Raw genomic sequence first — 18,768 nt, 5'->3', positions numbered from 1 at the left:
AGATAAAGGTAGGCTACATAAGAGGAATGTTGTGGAGTATTGATTCCTCGAAGTTAATCTGACGAAAAATGTCCACCTCTGTGTGTGCATGCACGCACAGGCCTACTGACACACTCAAGAGGCATCCCCGGCGCACGGATTGGGCGAGACACAGAGAGTGAGAGAGAGTTGTTTCCCTCCCCTCCACAGCTGCACCAGTAGTCCTGTCTGTCTGTCACACTGAGAGTGTTTGAGAGCAGGGCGGCGATGATGACGGCCCACTTGGACTCCTAGACCACCTCATATAGTCTCTAAACCTCTCCGGACTGCGTCTCTCGCGCACTTCTCATTAACCACCGTGGACTGGGGATGGATTCTAGGCTGCTGATTGGACCGGGGATCCCCACCTCGGACCCGACTGCTCGGGCACCCTGGAACATCAGCTCCATCAGTCCGCACCGGCTCATGGAGCTGTCTCCTGTCGCCACAGCTGTAAGTGATGATCACACTCTTCTTTTGTGTTTGTTTGGTTTAAAGCTGCAGGAATGCCCCTCGGTGTGGCTGGTGAGCTTTTGCGCGCAGCAGCGATGCGTAACAGTTTCAAGATTCGATGCTGCTGAAATCCACTAAAACATCTGGAAATCCGGCACGAAAAAGGGATCTCTGTTGTATTTGTGGTTTATTCTTTCACCAGATCATTCATAAAAATCATAGAAGTCTCAAGAGATTGGGGTGTGAATGAGCGTGATCTGAACTCCGAGTGAATGAATGAATCCTCTCCTGCTCATCTGCGCTCCGTTCATTCAGCACTGAAATCTGAATGAAGCACGAGAAAAGCACAAGTCTCCTTTTCTCTGTTGCTTTACTTTGTAGTATTGTAGGAAATGGTAGTAACTGATTTAAAAAAAAGCTGCAGTTTTTTTCTCTCACCTTGTAAGGCTTTTTTTGTGCCTGCAGTTGTGCGCGCGTGAAAATGCAATTCTTTTTTTTTTTCTTTTTCAGTTTTGTTCAAATTCATCTTTGCATGTCATCTCCTGTCAGTGGTCCTGCAACCTTTCAGAGGACTTGTGCGTGCTTAGAATCCACTTTGGTGAACTGGTGTTGCACTTAAAAGCGTGTAAAGACCCGTTTGATCCAATTTGTGCCCTTCAAATCCCATGTTCCCTGTTTCTGGTTGAGACATTTGCTTGGACGCGTTGGGGCTGATTCCTCCAGAATCAGCGTTTTTTACTCTGACTCCCTGTCAACTTTAAAATATTGGTGGTAAAATATTCCTTAAATAAGCAACATGAAATCGTTTCTTTAATTTGCATTTCACCCTGAAGTCTTCCTTTTGCTACATGGATATTTTCATGTCTCAATGAAAGACATCAGCTTGATTATAATGCAAATTTTGTTGCTTACTTGCATAATCAACCGGATTGAATTTAAATTGTGCATCTAAGATGTCATAGACTTACAGCAGACCATTTTGTGTCCTCATCTTCATTAACGTGCAGTCTGCGGGTTAAGTTCTGCTCAGATCCAAACAGAAATAATTCAGTTTGCAGAAAGTCTCCTAAAAACCATCTAGCAGCTGCTTTGTATGTAGATTTAGATGTTTGTTTAAAGGTGTTTAATCATGCCGTCACTCACATCCTCTCTGCAGTCTCATTTACACATTGTTACTCCTGGAAACTCTGAGGCGTGTGATCACCAGCGGGAAGAATGTGATCATTACAAAGTCTCAGGGATGAATCTGACTCCATCTCTCTCTCTCTATCGGTCTCCCTCTGTGTCAGACAGTGGGCTTAGTTTACGCATAGCATTTCAGGGAAATCCTTCTTCTCCACCTCTGCTCTGTGCGTAAAATACAAAGCATGAAATAGAAAGTAGAATGCTTTTACCTTGCCCCAGGAGTCCAGATGTTGACTCTGGTTTCGGGGCAGAAACAGCTGTTTGAGAGACGCACTGAGAAACACATGGCTGCACGGTTATGGTGAATGCACGGTCTAGAAAGTGTGAAGAGTTCAGATTGGACTTTGAAGTGGAGACCTGCAGGGCTTTGGTCTCTGCAGCTTTTGTGGTCTGGCCTTCGTGGTGGCAGTGCTGGGAAAGCTGATACTGAAGCAGTGCCCGAGGGCAGCTTCTGCTCACACAGATGGGATCTTCTACTCCGAAATAAGCTTGGTTTTTCATTTTAAAACTATCGAGAAACTTTCTCTGTTTCTCCCCAGAAATATTTTTCCTTTTGTACAATGTAATGTTTGAATTAAAATAATTTGAGTGCTGATGTGATTGTTTGCATTTATATTTGTGTAGCTGTCATTGAATAGCGTTTGAATGTGGGTGTGTCCTCCTCTGTTATCATGCCCTCTGTGTGTGCACTCTCCATTTGATCAGTGTTGTTGTAGCTGCTCAACAAATTAGTTTATTTCTAGATTACAGATATCCAGTGACCCAGTGGCTGATTAAGTGAGTGGGTGTTCACATCAGTTGAGTGTTAAGGCACTGGACGACTGATAAAAAGGATAGTAGTGATTGTTTTGTTGTTTTTACAGTAGTAATCAGCGTGTTACACCTTGATTCCACTCACATATGTGTAAGGAGGTCAACCTCTGTGATACCTCCTGTGCTTGCAAAACGCCTCCCCTCCATGATACTTCTGTCTGAAATTTGCCTCGAGTAGGTTCTAAAAATGAACTTCTGTTTTGGAAACAGTGACAGTGTGCTAGGTTAGATAACATGCTGCTAACTAGCTAAAAGGATCAATTCAGTTCTCATTATATGAAGTGAGTTTGTATGATTAAAAAGAGCTTGCTTATCTTTAACTATGGCAGTGAAAACATACTGGAATTAATGATAACTGTCTTTAGAAAAAAAAAACCCATAATAATAATAACTTTATTTAAATAGCAGCTTTAAAAACAAATGTTTAGTGACAAACAAAGCATGGTTCAAATAACATAGCAAAGTTTTCGAACGACAGGGAGGAGGAACTTTAACAATGCAAAACAAAATGCAACGCAAGAGGTTAAAAGGAATACACGTCAATTAAAAAGAAGGAAGTGGTGGGAAATAGACCAGTAAATCGTTGTTGAGAGGTTTTACAAGGATAAATAAATTAAATAAATGAATAAAAATAGATAAGTAAATCAATCAATCAATCAATCAATCTTTATTTGTATAGCGCCAAATCACAACAAACGTTATCTCAAGACGCTTTTACAAACATAGGAGGTCTAGACCACTCTATGTCAAATTATGAACAGAGACCCAACTTCAAGACAGGGTAAGACTCAGTCTGACCCCACCTTAATCCATCATGAGCATTGCACATCGCAGTATTTAGCTAGTTACAGTGGTGAGGAAAAACTTCCTTTTAACAGGCAGAAACCTCAGGCAGAACCAGACTCATGTTAGACAGCCATCATGCCTCGACTGAGTTGGGTCTGGAAAGACAGATAGAGGGGAGTAAGAGAGAGAGGTGATAGTGATGAGACGAGTCGTAGAAGCTGTTGCCGCTGGAGTCCAGCACGTCCGTATCAGCTGGAGTCCAGATCGTCCACAGCAGGAGGACGTCTACGGCAGCTCAGAGGAATCTACAAGACAATGGAGCTCATAAAAGCATTAAAAGGACAATAAAAGAGGTTTTCAGAGTAAGAGGACAACATCACATCGGGAAAATTAGAAAAAGTATTCAGGATAAATTAGAATAATTAAAATAAGAGATTTAAAAAATTTAAAAAATATTAATAAATCAAAACAATAAATAATTAAATACAATTGAATACAATTAATTACTAAGATACAAATTAAAATGTATAATTAAATATAAGTAAAGGTGGTTAGAAAGATAAAGTCACATAAAAGCAAGTCTGTAAAAATGGGTTTTAAGAAGAGATGTAAAAGATGTCACTGACTGCAAGCCTTATCTCCTCAGGGAGGTCGTTCCAAAGTTGATATATATATATATGTATATATATATTAATGTGCTAAAAATAAGCAAACTGTAATACCATATTATCTGGTTCATAGTAGGGAGCGATTACTGTTCGTTATGTTAGTTAACAGAAGAAGTCGCAGCAGAGGAAGAAGACTCAGAAGCCAGCTAGCTAGCAAGCTTTTACGGCAGAGTGTGGCTACTACTGCAGCACAACTCCTCTACCCACACCCAAAAAAAGTTTCCTCACCAGTTTGAGTAATTTTGGCGGTTTTGTAGCAAATTTTGTTACTTTTTTTGTACAAGTTTAAGGGTTGTATTTTGTGTTAGAATGCACAAAACATAGGCATATAGTCTCACTGACATCACCCAATGGTTTTGGAGACATAATGTGATGCCCAATGGTGGTGATAGTCGCCACATTGGAAGCACTGATACTAACTGACTTTTGGCTCATCTTGAAACCAGCAAAAAGTTGGAGTTCAGGCAACAGTCTTGCTGCGTGGCAAACAAGCCACACCCCTCTGCCTAGTAATGGAAAACTCATATCCTTCATATAATCAATAATCATACGTTCTTGAAAATATTAACTTTATTCAGATCAACATGGATTTTGTATGCAACTTTAAATGTGTTTAATTTTTCTGTCCAATGGGCATTTGAACATGGCTGCTAATAGAAGCTCCTTGACTTTGGACACAGCCTTGGGTGGACATTTGAGGAACTGCAGTTTTTTGCACTTCCACTTTGGCTTCATTTTTCAACAAGACAGGTTGCTGCTTGTTTTTTTCGTACTCCATTCCAGCAGTGTTTATCATTTGGCAGTCTTAGTGAATCAGCGCCCCCTTGAGGCGCGGAGCTCTTCGGTTGTAATGCATGGATTTGCAGCATTTCTCTATTGCATGCTTCACCCAGAGTTGTGTTTTTTTGGACTTTATCACGTTTGTGTCTTTGCAGTAAATGTATTTTTGGGAGGCTTTGTGATGCACAATTTTCTTGCATGTTTTCCATTGTTGTATTTATTTTCTGGTATCATTGTTTGTGGTTTTGAATGTGCATCATTGCTGAATTAGGAACCATTCATCCTAAGCGAAGTCTTTTGAGCCACCGTGGTTACAGTTTATACTCTTACTCACATTGCTCTCTGGTTCAGAGTTGTACCCTGACACCTGAATGGTGTCACCATCCAGTTTCCAATGAGGAAATATTCTTGCTTTGTAATTGAACCGTTGCTCTGATTTTCTGATCACTGGAAGTCACTCAGCCATGTTTGTTATATTGTTGTCAGCTGTTACAGAGTGATGTAGTTTTCCTGCATATTTGCATGCTATTTCACCAGTCTTTGTATACACACATGGTACAGATGACTCAATTTAAATGCATGTGTTTGTGGCTGTTAATGCTTACTCTAACACGTGTTTTTAGTTCAGATGTAATTCCCTGAAATGGACATTTAACTCTCTTTCCTCTCACTCTATCTCACACTCTTCTTTCTCTCTAATCGTTGTCCTCTTGCAGTCTCAATTTATTTGTCTTGCTTGTTCCAAATCGCTGGGTATTAGGCAGCCACAAGACCATTTACATTTATATTACTTACTTATATCACTGACGAAGAGATTCTCAGAACTGCCAGCATCTTTGGCTTCAGTTTGTGTTTGCGGAGGAAGAGTACAGACAGGTATTACCACCCAGTATCTCCATCTTGAAATCACATAAACACACCGACAGGAGAGGAGACTCCAATGCCAAGCTACTCACTGTGCCCCTCTCGCCTGAGCATTCATCTTGCCCCTAAGCTGCTAGGAGAGAGAGGAAATGAGAGCAAGAAAGAGGAAGGAAGGAAGGAAGGAAGGAAGGAAGGAAGGAAGGAAGGAAGGAAGGAAGGAAGGAAGGAAGGAAGGAAGGAAGGAAGGAAGGAAGGAAGGAAGGAAGGAAGGAAGGAAGGAAGGAAGGAAGGAAGGAAGGAAAGGAGTGTTCGAGTGATTTAGGGAGCAGACCTGAAGGAGGGAATTAATCGGGATCGGGGAAGAAATGAAGCCAGTCGGGCGGGGAGACCTTGTGTGTGATCCATCGCAACACATATGACGTTTTCAGACTGGATCCTACTGTGTTTACATTCCACCCACACACTCACACATGCACACACACACACTCCATAACTGCATATTACCTTCACTCACAGAACTTCTCTGCCATTTCAGGAACACCTCACCATGACCTTTTCACACATTTACTTACATAACCATCACTTTTCACTCATCAGATGTCTTCCTCCCAGTAACAGGAGCACTTATGACTCTGCAGAAAAGTAGGACTGCTGAAACAGATGTTGGCACATGTGGGTAGCTCACTAACCCAGACGAACGCACACACACCCACACACACACACACACAACATGGGTGCTTAAATGCATCGGGCAGGATTAATAAAAGGAGATGTGTGTGTGGGGCAGCTAAGGAAGATTTAGCTTAGCGAAAGTAGTCCTGGTAAGTCAGTGTGTGTCGCTGTGTGGTGAGAGTGTTTGTGTGTGTGTGCTTGAAAGAAATCCAGCAAGGGACAAAAGGAAAGTGTAAATGCAGGGGAGTGTGTCATGATTTCTGAGATGAATTCTCAAGTGGAGCTGTGTGCTCTGGAGTGCAGCCACTTCTCAGAAGCTAAATGCTAATGTTAAGTAAAACACCTAGAATATCTGAATCTTAGTATTAAGGCGGCAATAAGAAACAGCCACGTGTTTTAAGCACATTTAGCTACACCTAATGCATTTAATGAAAATTCAGTAATGAGGCACATTTTCTAAAATGAGCCACTTTGCATCAGTAGCTTTTTATAAGTGTCAAATGTGAAAACTGGGGTTAGCTGTTTGGTAAGCCCCACTTAAATTGATCTGTAATAGCCAAAGTGTATTCCAGCTGTGGTTGAACATGGGAAAGGCTTTGTCATTGACTAGTTGCAAGTCAATCAAAAGGCTGAGAGAGAGAGAGAGAGAGAGAGAGAGAGAGAGAGAGAGAGAGAGAGAGAGAGAGAGAGAGAGAGAGAGAGAGAGAGAGAGAGAGACTCGCACTCACCTGCCCTGTTCACCTGTACTCTAGACCAGGGGTTCCCAAAGTGGGGGTCGCAGGACACAAATGGGGGATCGTATGGTGTCTTCCAGAATGTTTGTTTTTTTAATTTATCTATAAATTATTATTATTATTATTATTATTGTTTTTTGTTTTGTCTATTTACCTTGTTTTCTCATGTTTATCTTCCTTTTTTTTTGACCTGTTCATTATTATTAATCGTTTATTATTATCATTATTTTTGAATTTTGTTGTATTCATTTATGTATTCTTTTCTTTGTTGTTTTTTCGTTACTTATAAATAATTTGTTAACTTGTGGTGAACAAAAAAATACTGAAAAAAATGCAATCAAAAAAGTTGATTGACAAAAGTTGTATAAATATAGTAAATTTTACCCATCATAGTATGAATTTCAACAAAAATAGTCGCTAAACTGGAATAAAACCTTGAAAATAGAAAATGTAATGAGTTTTCGGCCTTTGTTTTGCCAGATGACTCCTAAGTTTAGTGTTAGTGAACAGTTAATCATCAAAAGCATCAGTAGCAGTAGGTTAATTCATAACGGCACAGGAAACACAGACACATGGTCGTATGGGTAGGCTAATTTTCTGCAGACCAGCTAAATGAAGCCACATTAAATCACTTTGAGGGACAGTGGAGGTCGCGAGTCTTTGGCACCCATATTTTGGGGGCTGCGGGCTGAAAAGTTTGGGAACCCCTGCTCTAGACTATTCCGCAGAAACCTAGGGCACCCACCCAAGCATTGGATAGAAAACGCAAATTCCAAATGCCAGCAGGTTCAGACCATTAGCTGTATACTAATAGTGATGGCACACCTCCATGTCCTCATTGTGTGATATGAAGTGCCTTGAAGGGCGCTGACAATATTGGATTCGTGGAACCAAGACACACAGAAGCAATGGGGATAGTTGACTGATCAGGACTGATCTCACACCCCTTCCACCAAAGCACACATTTAACTCACCAATTAACAATAAACATCAATGATCCTTTAAGATGGCACAGTCCAGAGCAGAACAGAAGCTTGCACTGATCTGAAGTAAGGAATCTTTGAAGAGTTTTGTGTTAGCATTTGTTTTGTTTTCTCTTACTGTTCCTTCTCTACTCGGCTGATCTGGTAACGAACACTGATGGATTCTCTTTTGTCAACAAAGCCATCAATCATGGCGTCACATCACCTCTTTTAAAATCAAATAACTACCACAAAATGTGATGATCTTATGGTAAAGTGTATAGTTTTCTTGTCAATAATTCAAAGTTCTATTTATATTCTACTTCTTTTCTGCTTTCGCCATCACATTGTTACACCTCTTTGCTCCTCCATATCATTTATTTTCCATCGTCCTTTTAGTTACTCCACATAACTTTCAAGGTCTGCTAACTGACCCATGAAATGGCCGGTATGGCGTCAGGTTTTTTCCAGCCAATGCAGTAGCACGCCTGACTCAACTCATTCAATCAAACTTAACAGTTTTCACAGAGTTGATTTGTTGCATCAGGTGAGTCCTTGCTTGGTTGGAAGATAACCTGCCACCACAGCTGACCTTTCAGTTTTATCGTCCCCTTACCTCACAGCACTGATAATGATCCCTGCAGTGAAACAAGCTTCTCTTTTGGTGACATTTATCCCCTTACCTTTCTCCTGTTGCAAAGGGCTCCGTGGTCCCAAACCACCCGTTTCCAACAGTAGACGTCCCAGACCACGCTCACTACACCATCGGGGTGGTCATCCTGTTCGTGGGCATCACAGGCATGCTGGGAAACTTCCTGGTCATGTATGCTTTCTGCAGGTACAATTATTTTAGCTTATGGGGCACTGTTTGTAAAGTTGTGCATGCTGAAAATAATAGCAACAATTCTCCAGATTTAGCTCTTAAATGTCTTAAAAAATGCAGTGATTTTTCAAAAGGCAATTTTTTAATCACATTTAGAGCAATTTTTGTGATCTTTTTCACATTAAATTTTGTTGTGACAAGTTAAAATCACTGTTTAATCCAAATGCTAAATACGAATCTAAATGTTAAATCTAAATGATACATTTAAATATGAATGTTAAATGTTAAATCTAAATGTTGAATGTTAAATATTGCTCTGCGATCCTAAACATTTGGCTAATATGCAAATTCACACTGCTGTGGAAATACCAAAATAAAAGCTTCATAAAGCAATACAGACTTCACAATACCAACTTAGCTTATCCGTATCATAGACTGGGTCAGTACTGTCTCTGAGTGTGGTGAAATCTCTAAATGGCCTCCAAAACTGCCTTTCCAACATTTTCTGCTAAATCAGTGCACATTGGACAGTGGGCAGCCCGGCTAGTAACCTGTAGGAGTAAGTACTGACAGACTATGGGTGGGATATCTGTATCACTTTATGAAGCTTTGGTACTTCCGCTAGGAGGCAGTGTGAATTTGAATATTTGCTAAATATTCAGGATGTGTTTTTGTCTGTCTTTAACGCAAAGGATAATATTCAAACAGCTGTGCATGCTTGTATGTTTGTGTGCAGGAGCCGGAGCTTGCGGACGCCATCCAACATTTTCATCATTAATCTGGCTGTCACAGACTTCCTCATGTGTCTTACCCAGACGCCCGTGTTCTTCATCACCAGCATGCACAAGCGGTGGATCTTTGGAAAAAAAGGTAACACATACACACAAGCATTTTAACTTTTTCACATTACATCTTTTAACCTGTATAATTCTTAAAAAGCTGCACAGGATATCTCATACATCTAAATCCTTAACCTAGATTTATGATGTTACCAACACCGTCTTACGAACGCACGAATGCCATAGCCTGTATAAAACATGGATGTAGTCTCAGTGATGCCACCCACTGGTTTTTGAAGAGGCGTAATGAAGCCTAGTGATGGTGGTCGCCATATTGGAAAAGCTGATTTCACCAATGGTGTAGTGCACGGTATATGCTGGTATTGTGTATACCCCCTGTGGCTCAGTGGGTAGAGTCGGTTGTCTCTCAATTGGAAGGTTGGTGATTCAATCCCAGCTCCTGCAGTCACATGTCAAAGTGTCCTTTGGCAAGACACTGAACCCAAAATTGCTCCCGATGTTGTTCAGTGGTGTTTCTGAATGACATTAGCTAATACTGATGGTCCTTTAATATAGCAGTGTCTGCCATTAGTGTGTGAATGGGTAAATGTGAAGAGAAGTGTAACAGCACTTTGAGTAATCAGAAAGACTAGAAAAGTGCTATATAAGTACAAGTCCATTAACCATTTCTAAACCCCCTCTGATGCTGCATTTGCTCTGTGTTCTTTTCTTGGATGACAAAGGCATGGCCAGCCCTAGTCTGTCTCTAATTGGCTAATACTTAGAGTAGAGTAGAACTTTATTGTCCCAGAGGGACAATTTGGTTTGCAGACAGTAGTCCACACAATACAAGAACAAAACAGTACTCCATACACAACACCGCACAAGATCCACACATTGTCCACGCATAGAATCACAGTGGTTACAGATTGTACAAGAAACCAACAGCCGACGGAATAAAAGACAGTTTATATCTGTTAGTGCTACACCTGGGAAGACTGAACCTTCTCCCAGCTGGCAGCATCTGAAACTCCTCATGTAAAGGGTGCTGGGGGTCCATAACTATGGCCTTTGCCTTGGAGATGGTTCTCACTTTGTAAATGTGACAAAGGTCGTTAAAAGAGGCACCAGTGATCTTACAGCACTGCCTGGTGATTTTCACAAGCTTATTCTTGTTTTTAAGACTGATGCTTCCAACCAGGAGATCATAGAAAAAGTTAAAACAGGCTCAATAAAAGCAGAATAAAACTTGTCATTACCTCCTTTGGTTGGATGGGTAAGGATCTCCGGATCAGAGATAGAGTGGGGAGAAGGGTAGAATTAAGGGTTTTCCCACTTCGCTAGGAACCACTACACCACTGGTTTCCACCATCTTTCGGCTAACCTAGACACTGGTGAAGAGGTGGAGTTGAGGCTGGAGGCCTTGCTACCAGCAAACTGCATATTGCTCAACAGTCAGTCAATTCAGGCAATGCCTTTTTATGGACAATTATAACATAACTCTAATCCTTAAAGGGATATTTCAGTATTTTTAAAGTATGCGTTACATGTCACTAATAAGTGTGTTAGCCACAATGGATGCCGGTCAGAACTGCCTTGAGAAACAGGATGCATCCAAAATCATTTTGGCTTTTGGGATCAAACTCAAGTGGACACTTGAGGAACTGCAGTTTTTTCCACTCCGAGATGAGTCCCATTGAGATCAAGACCTCATTTACAAGGGCGACCTGGCCAAGAGGTCAGCAGCACACATCAAAATAAATAACACAACTCAACAACATGGAGCATATATACAGACAGTATGTAGAAGCAATCTATAATTTAAAAGTGCAACTTTTTTTCAAATAAAGTGCAATTTGTGATTACAAAACAGCATTTAAAAACACAGGCACTGTTCTGGGGTCTGTTTTTCATTTAAGATGGACCCAAAAGCGTCCAGTGAGATAAGATCTGACAGATTCAAGGCCTTCTGGAGTTTATTCACCTTAACACCTGGGCTTTTCCCTCTTCCATCACTAATAAAACTACCCAGATAACGCCCCCTAGAGGCCTGTGGCATTTTGGATGTGATGACTATCGACTATGTACAATTCTCTGTACAATTTGTCGAACAAAGAAGGTTGCAACTTTGTACATGCACACACACACACCTTTAAAATTCATGCACACACACTCTAAAATTCAATAGGCAACTGAATTGTGTCCCTCCCCTGCTAAGTGTGACCTACAGTTCAGTTGAGATTCTGTACACACACAAAGCCCTGCCATCCTCTATCTTCCTCTCCGCTTCAGCGTAAAAAGCAGCACCAAAGGCTTACTCTGCAGTATTCCAATCCCATCGATCACACAGAACAAAGCTAGGATGCATGTCGGTGGTGTGTTTTACATGAGTGCATTTGTAAGGGGGTGTCGTACTCTAGTGTGTTTCAAACAACCTGCCGGGGAACAGAGATAGAGAGGAGGTAAAAGGAGGCTCCACACTCCACTGATCAAACACTGATAGTCGGTGCGCCACGTTTCCCTTCAGGAGTTGTCCTGACCTTGATGAAGACAGCCAATCGCTGTCAGATCTAGAGCTCAACTCTCAACAGTGGTTACTGTGAAAGGACTCTTGCTTTCTATCCCCTCAATCCCCCCCAACCCCGTACCACTTGGAAAACATCTCTTTCTTCTACTGCTGGCCCTTTTCAAAAGACACAGGGAGTTGTAGATAATGAGAGAGCTCAAGGATGAATGGTGGAGATGGAAATAACAAAGCAAAAGCCAACATTTGTTTGCCTTTATTTGTGTTTATCTATTCCAGTAACAGGAGTTCCCCTTGTGCCTTTAAATGATGGGTCATTTTAACAGAAGTGTTGCTCGAGGGATACTAACATTACCTGGTATACATTGGAAAATCTATCTTGCTTTGTACTAGAGGGAACAACCTATGCACAGAAATTTGGCACAGCACGGTCATTGTCCCCAAAAGGTCAATTCTAGTGAATAAAGAGCCACACACAGGATTGTTTTTACTCCTTCATTTTACACTTTCTCCACACTCAGTCCCACTGAAAAGGCAGACAGAGCATCAGCAGTGAGATCAGTGTGGCAGATTTAAAAGGGAAACTGAATATGCAGCCCTATCCAGTGGTGGTTCTAAACCAATTTTACTGGGGGGGGCCAGGCTGGGGCCAAGAGTGTTGTCAGAGGGACACATTCAACCCTGACAAAAGAGACTGAAGGCTGATTTATACTTATGCGTTGAATCAACGGCGTACCCTACACCGGGGGTCCGCGTAGCTCCCATACCTACGCCCAGGCCTACGCACGTAGCTGACGTGCACCTCCTCCAAAATGTAACTCCCCGTAGAGCCTACACGGACCGCAAGCTTTGTGATTGGTCCGCTTGGCGGCTTTGTCTTTCCCGCATTTACAGCACTTCCGGGATCCTGGACATCTGCCGCACATCGGCCGTGTATTTCATCTCCTCCTCTCTATTCTTCATGTAATCATTATCATGTCTGTATGATAAACAGCAACATGTATCAGCTGTAGATTAACATAACACGCTGTGTTATGTTAATCTAACATCCCTATATACTATATATATATATACTACTGTGTACTATATCGAAATGCAGACTGACAGCAGCTGTTTGGCTGTTTACATTCAACATGAGTCCCTTACCGCTCTAAGGGACTGGAACCAAGTGCCACACGCACGTGTTCCGTCTGTAACATTGGCGCGATACTGAAGCTTTTTTACTGTATAATATTTGTTTGTGTTTAATGTTTGTCTGATGTGGAGGGGGGGCCACAGGGGGGTCCAGGTTCAGTTTTTCAGGGGCACTGGCCCCTGTTGGCCCCTCCCTAGAACCACCACTGGCCCTAACCAGGGGCAATTGTTACGGCTTGAGCAAAGGACTAGGACCCAAATGCAGAGTACAGGGAAAAAGTATTTATTAAGCAAAAACCAAGGTTCAACATAAAGCGCCTTGCGGGTAAAAACAACTGAGAAAAAGTACAAAACTAGGAGTAGCACAAAATCACCCAAAAGGGGAAAAAGATTCTATCAAAAACTCACAAACAAAAACTAGGAATCAATCCTCTGGAAACAACTCGAGATAAATAAAGAGAAAAGCGTGGCTTGAATCTCCTCAGGAGCAAGGCTACAACGGGACATGGAGCATGCGGCTAGAGGAATAATCTGGCACTGGAGGAGTGTTTGGTGGTGGCTTAAGAAGCCAGTGCTGATGAGCAGATCAGGGACAGGTGTGCCTGATGAGCCTCACTGCTGAGGAGACCGGCCCCGCCCCTACCCATGCAACCTGCAGGCAGAGAGAGAGAGGGTTAGGGCAAATCACACAACAAATCAGGACCATAACAGCAATTCTGCAATCAAATGTTTAGGGGTGCTGAGCACTCAGAGAGCTGCCCGGCCGGGCAAGATACATTTCACTGTTTTGTACATTTTAATGCATTTCATTCTTACATTTGTGAAAGAAAAGTATAACACTTTTTGGGAAAGTCTGTGACTAAACCATAAAATCTGATTAAGGTTATTTAAATGCTGAGCCACAGCTAAAGAGAAATGGATTGGAATCATAAAAGAAACATATGGTAACCCTAATTTCTTGGGAAAGACAACTCATTTTGATACAGCAGCTCCTCAACATATACATAAACAGTATGTATGTTTCTGGAGTAAACCAGCCCCCTATCATGAGTACCAAAAATACCAAAAATTGACATTGGAATTATTTTTTGGACTTTCATTTGAAATGCAATGAACAACATGTAAAACACGGTGGGGCTGTTGTATTTTTGTTGTTAAAATATTACATTTCAACCAAGTACTGTATGGTTTTGAAACTTTGCTACCTTGTTAAAAAGGACATACAGTAAAAAAAAAAAAAAAATCACTCAAATTTGAGGGGTGCTGGGATTCAATTTAGAGGTGCTTCAGCATCCCAAAAATGGACCAGAAATGCCTATAACCCTAACCATACCAAGTGACGAAATGTCTTCTCTTTCACAAGCATAAGCATGTTAGACCAGCCTCTTTTAAACCAACCTGCTTTACCTAATATGATTAATGGTTGTAGCACAACATTTAACCACATTACACGCCACTTTGGCGTAAAACACCTGAGAGAAGAGCTGGTCACATCACATAATTCTGTCTGTTCAGGTTAGTCCAGATATATGCCGAAAAAAAAAGGATTGCAGTCCCTTATTAAATGACCCTTACATTCCTGAGATATTTTACACATGCTTGTTATCTTGATCTTAAAAGTGCTCCAGGACCTTAATATATAGTCTCTCTCTGGAGAACGTCTCCTATTCCTGTAGATCAAATCTGGACTTGATTATCTGCAGTAACTTAAAGACACAGACAGCTGTGTGATGTGATATATCTTTAACTACCTGAGAAGTATTTGTTTGGGCTTCTTCACACAGGCGACACACTTCAGATCTTGTCTTGTGCTTGGATGTGATGACTTGGCGCTGTGATTACATGATGTGTGACAGGTCTGCGGTAATCACACACTCTGAGCCTGAGGGGACGGCAGCCAAGAGAGGGATGATTGAGTGTTTGTATTTTGTCAGTGTGTGTATGAAAGTATGCATGAATCCTACTTCTTCATCCATTATGGATAAGTTTAACGTAATTATAGACCGTATGGATGTTATGGAACAATAAGAGGTCTGTAGAGCACAGAATGTCAGCCTATAATTGGCTATTTACTGTAAGTTCAGCATGTATTCATTATTTATACACAAGTACTGCATGCTGTTAGCACACTTTCACTTTCCTATCCCTGTTTACCCAATATGTTGTCTCCTATCGCCAATCCATCTATCTTTTATCATGCTGCTACTTGTCTTCACCTCACACCCTGACTCATCCTTCATACTGTGGCCCTCTTGCCGTAAACTCAACCTCATCTCTCCTTACATTTGCCTGCAGTTACCTCCAATTCTGTTCTATTCCATTCAATATTTTTTCCATCCCCCCTGCTTCTCTAGTTTCTCCATCTTGTCTTTACTCTTGTCTTCCCCAACCTCCTTCCACTAGATCAGGGGTCTTTGATTTAAGTTCCAAGAGCAAAGGTCAAGAACATCATAATGTCTAATTTGCTATATGATTCAATACCATATATTTTAGAGCATAGGGGTTAGAGGTCATGTGTTGTATGCTTTTTTGAACAGGTAAGTCTTGAGTTTTTTTTTTTGAATGATTGGAGTGAGTCAGAGTTGTGGATGTGTGGAGGGAGAGAGTTCCAGAGAGTTGGGGCAGCGATGCGCAGGCTCTGTCCCCCTCTAGGCTTCATAACGCCTCTTCAAAAACCAGTGGGTGGCATCACTGAGACTGCATCCATGTTTTATACAGTCTATATTCTAAGTAGTTGTATTCACATATATACAACTGACTATTAAATCAAAGTTTTGTACATCAGTGATGCTTACTATGAACATGAGGCTTCTAACACTAATAATAAAGATATCAAATGAATGTCCTCTCCTCATTCAAGTAAAACAAGGTATGCATGAAAATGGTGAACTGCATTTCAAAGCCCCTTTGAAGAGGGTATATTCAAATAATTTTTCCAAGCTTTAGAAATTGAGTTCTAAGGTGTAATTTGATTTCCCCTTTTTCTTCTCTTTTGTAATCTACAATTCACAACCAATTTTATCAGCCCTGTAATTGATCTACTTTTATCCAACAACCTTAGCACATATTAACAACTGAACAGCTTTGACACCTGCTTTTCCCTTTCTTTCCTACTCTTACATTTTCTCTTGTTAAGTGAGAACAGGAAGCCTCTGTGAAAAATTTTAAATCTTAGCTGGAAATATCTCAGAACTCTGATTCACCACAAATATTTTTTGATGATTGTGCCAGGAGTCTAATGAAACAATTGAATATGTCTTTAGTTTGTTTATTTACTGTGGTCTTAGTTTGGATTTCAGCGGGTGTTAGGGATGGGGCAAAATATCGATACAGCAATACATTGTTGTCCTGACCTGTGTGATACAATTATCTGGGCTAAATATCAATATTTAACTGAATAAATCTGACACTCTGAATTGCTTTCCCTGCCAATTTGACTAACCATTTTAGTACTTAATGACTCGACAAGATGGCGTTAATGACATGATTGTGGGGAACTTGAATAGCAGTTTATTGATCGGAGAAGAAGTGGACAGTGGCTTAATACCAAGTGGTAACCTCCGGCCTTAGAAAATGAAGACAATGCAGGAGTTCTAAAAAACTGCAGTTCCTCGAGCGTCCACATGAGGCTGGCTGCAGAAACACCAGAAACCACATACACACCCATTTTAAACAGCTGACCTTTACTGCAGAAAAAACATGTTGACAGCCTGGTTAAAAAAAATATTTTGAAAATGAAGACAATGCAGGAGTTCTAAAAAACTGCAGTTCCTCGAGCGTCCACATTTTCAAAAAAATATTTTGAAAATGAAGACAATGCAGGAGTTCTAAAAAACTGCAGTTCCTCGAGCGTCCACATGAGGCTGGCTGCAGAAACACCAGAAACCACATACACACCCATTTTAAACAGCTGACCTTTACAGCAGAAAAAACATGTTGACAGCCTGGTTCAAAAAAATATTTTGGTCAGAATAGCTAATTTCTCCATCAGCACACACTGAACAGGGAGGGGATTATTTTATAACATGTTATTTTTTAAGTTATCAAACTTACTAGTTTGGCACAATAAAGGGCGTAATTGACCTGACTGAGAGACCAGCACAAGCCCAGCCTCAACTCCACCTCTTTGCCTCTTGCTAGGTTGACTGAAAGTTAGGTTGAATCAGCATTTCCAATATGGCAACCACCGATGATTTCAAAAGTCTGCTCCAGCAACAAATGGGTGACATCACTGAGACTACAACCATGTATTATTCAATCTATGGTTAAAGCAGGGATACCTACAGTAGGTGCCTTAAAATAATTAAATAAATAAATGTATGTTTTCACCACATATTATCGTTTCAAATTCAATCATCACTGGAGAGTAGATAATATTGACTAGATGTTGGTGCTAGCTAAAAAAATATATGCTGTGCTACAAGGTTAGCATTGAAAGTTCTATAGAACTGTTTGGGCTAATCTTCTGTTTGATCACATCCAAATCTAAGAGAACAAACGTTTGAATTTTAAAAGCTGCAATACGTTGCATAGCAAAAACAATAGCAGGCATCTTTCGCCAGCTTTGAAATCTCAGTATGCTAACATTTTGTTTGATAGGTTAGCATGTAAAATGACATCAGCACAGGGCTAACAATTAGTTGGATCCTTTCATGAATTTTACTAGATCTCTGTAGTGGTGGTGTTAGTTAGTAGGGTTGCAAAGGGGTGGAACTTTTCCAGTAAATTTCCATGGGAAGTTAAGCTGGGGAATTTTGGAAATTTTCCAAATTGGAAACTTTCCATGGGAATTATAGGAATTAACTGTGAATTGAGGATTATTTAATAGAAAGGTATTGTAGCCAAGCATAAATATTTGTTTTGTTATAAGCAGACATCCATCCAAAATAATACAATTAAAACAGATTTATTTGTAAGTAGAACTTTATCAAGTGTTAAATATTTTATTAAACAATCAATTCTTTCATTGAAGAACAAAAACATGAATGTTGAGTTATATATCACTCTTCCCAACCCATTCAAAAAATAACAAAAATGCAATCCCAACAAAGTCCCATTCAAAATGTTAAATGAAAAGAGCCCCTCTCCCTCCAAAAAAGCATCTTCCCTCAAGCTTCTCAAGCCTAGCCTCTGCAGGATTCTAGAAATCATCTGTTCATGTGATGGAGGAACGCACAATGCATGTAGGGGGCGTGGTCTCAACAGCCCTGCAGTAAGCAGTGTGCGATGTGCATGTGATTGAGGAATAGCATAGATATTCAACTGTACTTGCATGAAATCTGGTTGTGTTGGTCAGGATTATGCTAAAATATATTTTCCCCAACTATATTTAAGTTCCCTATTAAGAGCCAACCTTCAATTTAGTTAATTCCCATAAATTCCTGGTTTATTCCCATGGAAAGTTTCAAACCCTATTAGTTAGAAATTGACATCTGTAAAAGTGTTATGCTTTTTGAATGAAATAGTTTTGCCTAGTAGAGAAAACAGACTTTTCAACAAATTGACTTAATTCATCAACATCACAACCCCGCAAACCATCTTGCTAGCAAGGCAAACGTGTCACATTATTTTTT

At 40.6% G+C, this 18,768-nt stretch overlaps 1 protein-coding gene across 1 annotated transcript in view; it reads left to right on the top strand.

The window, feature by feature from the left end:
• Positions 1-348: 348 nt before the first annotated feature.
• Positions 349-18,768, top strand: part of LOC117829695 (melanopsin-A-like) — a 47,281-nt gene continuing 28,861 nt past the window's right edge. The window contains exons 1-3 of the mRNA XM_034707319.1: positions 349-471; positions 8,637-8,773; positions 9,495-9,628. Coding sequence (XP_034563210.1) covers positions 349-471; positions 8,637-8,773; positions 9,495-9,628 — 394 coding nt within the window. The remainder of the gene's footprint in view (positions 472-8,636; positions 8,774-9,494; positions 9,629-18,768) is intronic.

The sequence above is a fragment of the Notolabrus celidotus genome, chromosome 18, assembly GCF_009762535.1.
Source record: "Notolabrus celidotus isolate fNotCel1 chromosome 18, fNotCel1.pri, whole genome shotgun sequence".
Taxonomy (NCBI): domain Eukaryota; kingdom Metazoa; phylum Chordata; class Actinopteri; order Labriformes; family Labridae; genus Notolabrus; species Notolabrus celidotus.
This window is presented reverse-complemented; position numbering and strand designations above follow the sequence as displayed.